A 4530-nucleotide genomic window follows, 5' to 3' on the forward strand; every position below is an offset into this window, starting at 1 on the left:
AACTAGCTTTTCCCCGCGGCTTCGCTCCCAGAAATTAATATTCTTTCTCCATAAAACCTTTTAGCTCCCAATTCACCCTTACAACGTTTTAATTTTGTGTAATGTCGCCATCTTTCAAATACAAACGTAGCAACAACATTTCATCCTTAAGGGTTGATTTTTAAAAATTGCCAAAACACATATTTGCTTAATTTCAACAATGAGCAATCTTCGAGTAAATCCGAGTACAAATAATATACACCCCATGGGAACGTTGCAACCTCTTTTCATTTGATTAATATAATCAAATAGCATATGTACAAAGTTTCAGGTAAATTCAACCACAAATAAAGTATGTCCCAAACAAAAATTGCAACATCATTTTTCCCTTTTCCCCTTTGGAGGTTGAATTTTCTAAAGTGTCGAGATAGGTCTTTCAGAAATTAAATGAGAGACCATTAAGACCAAGTTTCAAGTAAATCTGACCACAAATAGTACATGTTCCATTTAAACATTGAAACTCCTCTTCACCATTCATCCCACCCAGAGATATTGAATTTTTTAACCAGTGAAACGTGATAAAAAGTATCCTGTGTCCTTCTCCTGGTTCTAAGCTACCTCCCCATCAATTTTCAGCCAAATCGGTTCAGCCATTCTTGAGTTAGAAATAGTATAGCTAAAATGATTTTCTTTTATATATATATAGATAATTCGCCAAGTCATTTTCCAAAAGTCTCCGTGGTTAATAATGCCTAATCATGCTATAAATCTATCCCAAGTGCATTGTACAGTAGACCATATACCTGACACTTTTGGCTACTATGCATCTCATTATAATCCGTCTGAGTTTAAAAATAAAGGTGCAAAATTCTTACATCAAATCTGTCAATAATTTCACTTCCAAGACCAGTTCGTAAAAAAAAAACCAATCGCAATATTTCACACTTCATCAATTATATCACAACTTCCTAATTAATGAATAATGACATTGTATAATCAAGTTAGACGATAAAAATCTATTCGTTGTTTGCTTCAACCTTGTTTATTTACCTGATGTTAACGTACCATTGCAGACCATATTATTTGAGCCCGAAAATTATTGTTGGCTTTTAGTAACTGACTAAAAACTGCTAAACAATAAAGAAACTCTATGAAAAATTAGCAAAAGTAGAAAACATGGTACACAAATTTACCCATATGGCTAAGGGTTAGTTACCACATGAATACTTGGTCGAATCGATTATTTTTGTTGATAATAATTAACCCTATTTAGCTCCAATTTTTCCTCACCTCTTAATAAAATCAACAATTCTAACATTAATATAATTCGAAGTGGTCTGTATTCTGTCGAAACTGCCAGACGCGGATCACGATATCGATCTTTTTGGATCTCATCAGCGCGTCGCAGGCAGCTCCGACAGAACACAGACCGACTTTTACCTGCTGTCTTAACAGTGCGTTTCAGAAAATACTACAAACGGCACAGTGAACGCCATCTGTAGCACGATGCTACATTTTAGGATTACGTATTTTTCAACAAGGTCCACTTGTGTGGATATCTACTTGCTGAAAACGAATCCTGGCGTAGCCAACCTCAACGTGATAGGCACGTTAGCTTAATCGAATAAAATAATTCGAAGTGGTCTGTATTCTGTCGAAACTGCCAGACGCGGATCGCGATTTCGATCTTTTTGGATCTCATCAGCGCGTCGCAGGCAGCTCCGACAGAACACAGACCGACTTTTACCTGCTGTCTTAACAGGGCGTTTCAGAAAACACCACAAACGGCACAGTGAACGCCATCTGTAGCACAATGCTACATTTTAGGATTACGTATTTTTCTAACATTGGTGTACAACAAATGCTACTGGGGGAAATTACCCAAACAGTAATCTAATCCTAAAGAGAATCATATCACTTATTTGCAATAAATGCCACACGTGTTTTTGATATATAGGACACTATTTTGATATATAGCACTGGTTGGACGTATCTTGTATAGCATCCCTTTATGGCGCGTTTGTTTCAGTTGTGTAGCAATTGATACTAATGGCATAAAGCTTTTACTTGCAGTTCAAACAACGTACTGACACTGCATAGTACTTTTTTAAGACGTACAGTAATTAACTTAGGTGCAAAGCACTTGTTTAGGATATGTGACACTTGTTAATGGTATAATTTTCTTTACGAGTTGTATGCTAATTTATTTATGGTTGAATTATGATGATAAGCACCTGTTTGGGAAGTATAACACTTACTATGGTATATAATTCTATTATTAAGTAATGCAAGAGTGCATAATTACAGTGCAAAGCACTTCTTTGAAACATGCAGCACTTGTTTATAGTGCATAGCACTTGTTTGAGATGTGTAACACTTGCTTATGATACATAATTCTGCTTCTGAATAGTAGGTAGATACATACTTATGGTGCAAAGCACTCGCTTAGATGTATAACACCTGTTTATAGTGCATATCACTTGTTTATAGTGCATAGCACCTGTTTATAGTGCATAGCACCTGTTTATAGTGCATAGCACTTGTTTGTGATGTGTAACACTTGCTTATGATACATAATTCTACTTTTGAATAGTAAACAGGCACATACTTATGATGCAAAGCACTCGTTTAAGATGTATAGCACCTGTTTATAGTGCATAGCACCTGTTTATAGTGCATAGCACTTGTTTGTAATGTGAACACTTGCTTATGATACATAATTCTACTTTTGAATCGTAAGTAGGCACATATTTATGATGCAAAGCACTCGTTTGAGATGTATAGCACCTGTTTATAGTGCATAGCACTTAATTTTGATGTGTAACATATGCTTATGATACATAATTCTACTTTTGAATAGTAAATAGGCAGATACTTATGGTGCAAAGCACTTGTGTGAGATGTATGATGGTACATGGTATTTTAAATTTTATTTTTCATTCTATTTTTCGACCATGTCGGCAAAAAGACCTTGTAGGCTTATTCACGTAGGGAAGGTAGTAAGTTTTGTAAACAAAGAATGTGGAAAAATCAAATGTGAGCGGCCTTCTCTAGGAGTATTAATTTAACGTATTAAATGTGATCTTAAGTAGACAACTTGAACCTGGGCATCCTCCAGAATTATATCATCATAAAATGAAACCTTCAATGAAATAATTTATCTACTGCAATAGAAATAAATCAATAACGGAAAGGTTAAAGTAATTTTATTCAACACGGGACTAACAAGGACCAATCAGTGCGTGATTTTCGATTCCTGCTTCCTTTTTTTTCCAATAAAATCATAACATACGACGGTATTAAGCACAGGTACCATCCGCTCTAACCGAAAGGAAAAGCGGCGGGAAGCGCACATTATACACATGTATATATATATACACGTCCTACACTCACGTATGCCCCTATTTATTTCACTATCATTCCGTGTCCGCTGCGAATCTTTGATATAAACTTTACAGTGTCGCCCAAGAAATCGATAGTGCTGTTTCGCGAGAACGCGCAAACTCACCGCTGCTGCGATCGGTAAAGTGCGAAGGAAAAAACGTTTTCCCTATAGAAGTGAAAAACAATTTCCACCAAAAATTGACTGCTGCAGTAAATGATAAGAAAATGTAAGTAAAAACAACACGAAACCAAACGATAATAACAATTTCTAATCGGAATGAACATAATAAACCATTGGAATTGTTATATTGTAACGAATAATTGGAAAAATCGTAATAATTCGAATTAATACAGTAAGAATTTCAAGTTCTACAAATATAAACTTTGTAGCAACATTGTATATATATATTATATGCATTTTTAATCGATTAACAGCTCTTAATTATTATATTTTCATTCATGAAAATGATAATTAAGGACAAAACTACCAAGCTATTCTGTCTTCAGATTTAAAATGTAAAGTTTGTGGGACAAACGGAAAGGTACTTTTTAGGCAGAATACGTGAACGTATTATCTATCTAGGCTATTTTGAAAACAAATCAAAACACCGCGGGACGCATATAAAATTACATACCTCTGTATTAGATTTAGACTCACTATAGACATTTTTTTTGAATTACTTAATAAAACAGTCAATATTTGTCATGAGAATATTATATTAAAATCAAAGTTAACTTTTTCTCATAATTTAGACGGTTAATTTATGACTACATAAATGAATTCTTTCTAATACATTGGTTGTTACTATTTAGGCCATTAAAATAATAATAAATATATTTTGCAAAACTTTGATGAATCTCTCGGACCGGAAAAATCTTCAGGGCGGGCCTCGGGTATGCCACCCCTGACATACACACAAAGATTTAAAAATCTAATGGAATTGTCTGCTTTACGTTTGTTTATATTTATTTATTTTATCGTGCGAATAATTGTTAATAAACTAATATTAACTTAACCCATTCACAGATATTATCATTGTTTAAGTAATTATTATAAACATTTTAATTAAAATCTTCGGTTTATGATGAAATTATTGTTTTTTGAAAAAAAGCTTGAATTTCAATTGTAGAAGTAGGAAGATTCGGTGATTTTGTGTCATGATATTT

General features: G+C 33.9%; 1 protein-coding gene and 1 long non-coding RNA gene across 2 annotated transcripts in view; one reads left to right on the plus strand and one right to left on the minus strand.

Annotated features, from left to right (window-relative positions):
* Positions 1-4530, minus strand: part of LOC112904591 — a 174992-nt gene that overhangs the window by 115825 nt on the left and 54637 nt on the right. The gene's annotated exons all lie outside the window — the stretch shown is intronic.
* The window catches only part of LOC112904590 (fatty-acid amide hydrolase 2-B-like), a 27015-nt gene continuing 25796 nt past the window's right edge, over positions 3312-4530 (plus strand). Inside the window, exon 1 of the mRNA XM_025974960.1 lies at positions 3312-3590. Coding sequence (XP_025830745.1) covers positions 3578-3590 — 13 coding nt within the window. The 5' untranslated portion in view covers positions 3312-3577. The remainder of the gene's footprint in view (positions 3591-4530) is intronic.

The sequence above is a fragment of the Agrilus planipennis genome, unplaced genomic scaffold, assembly GCF_000699045.2.
Source record: "Agrilus planipennis isolate EAB-ADULT unplaced genomic scaffold, Apla_2.0 scaffold19, whole genome shotgun sequence".
In the NCBI taxonomy this organism is placed as follows: domain Eukaryota; kingdom Metazoa; phylum Arthropoda; class Insecta; order Coleoptera; family Buprestidae; genus Agrilus; species Agrilus planipennis.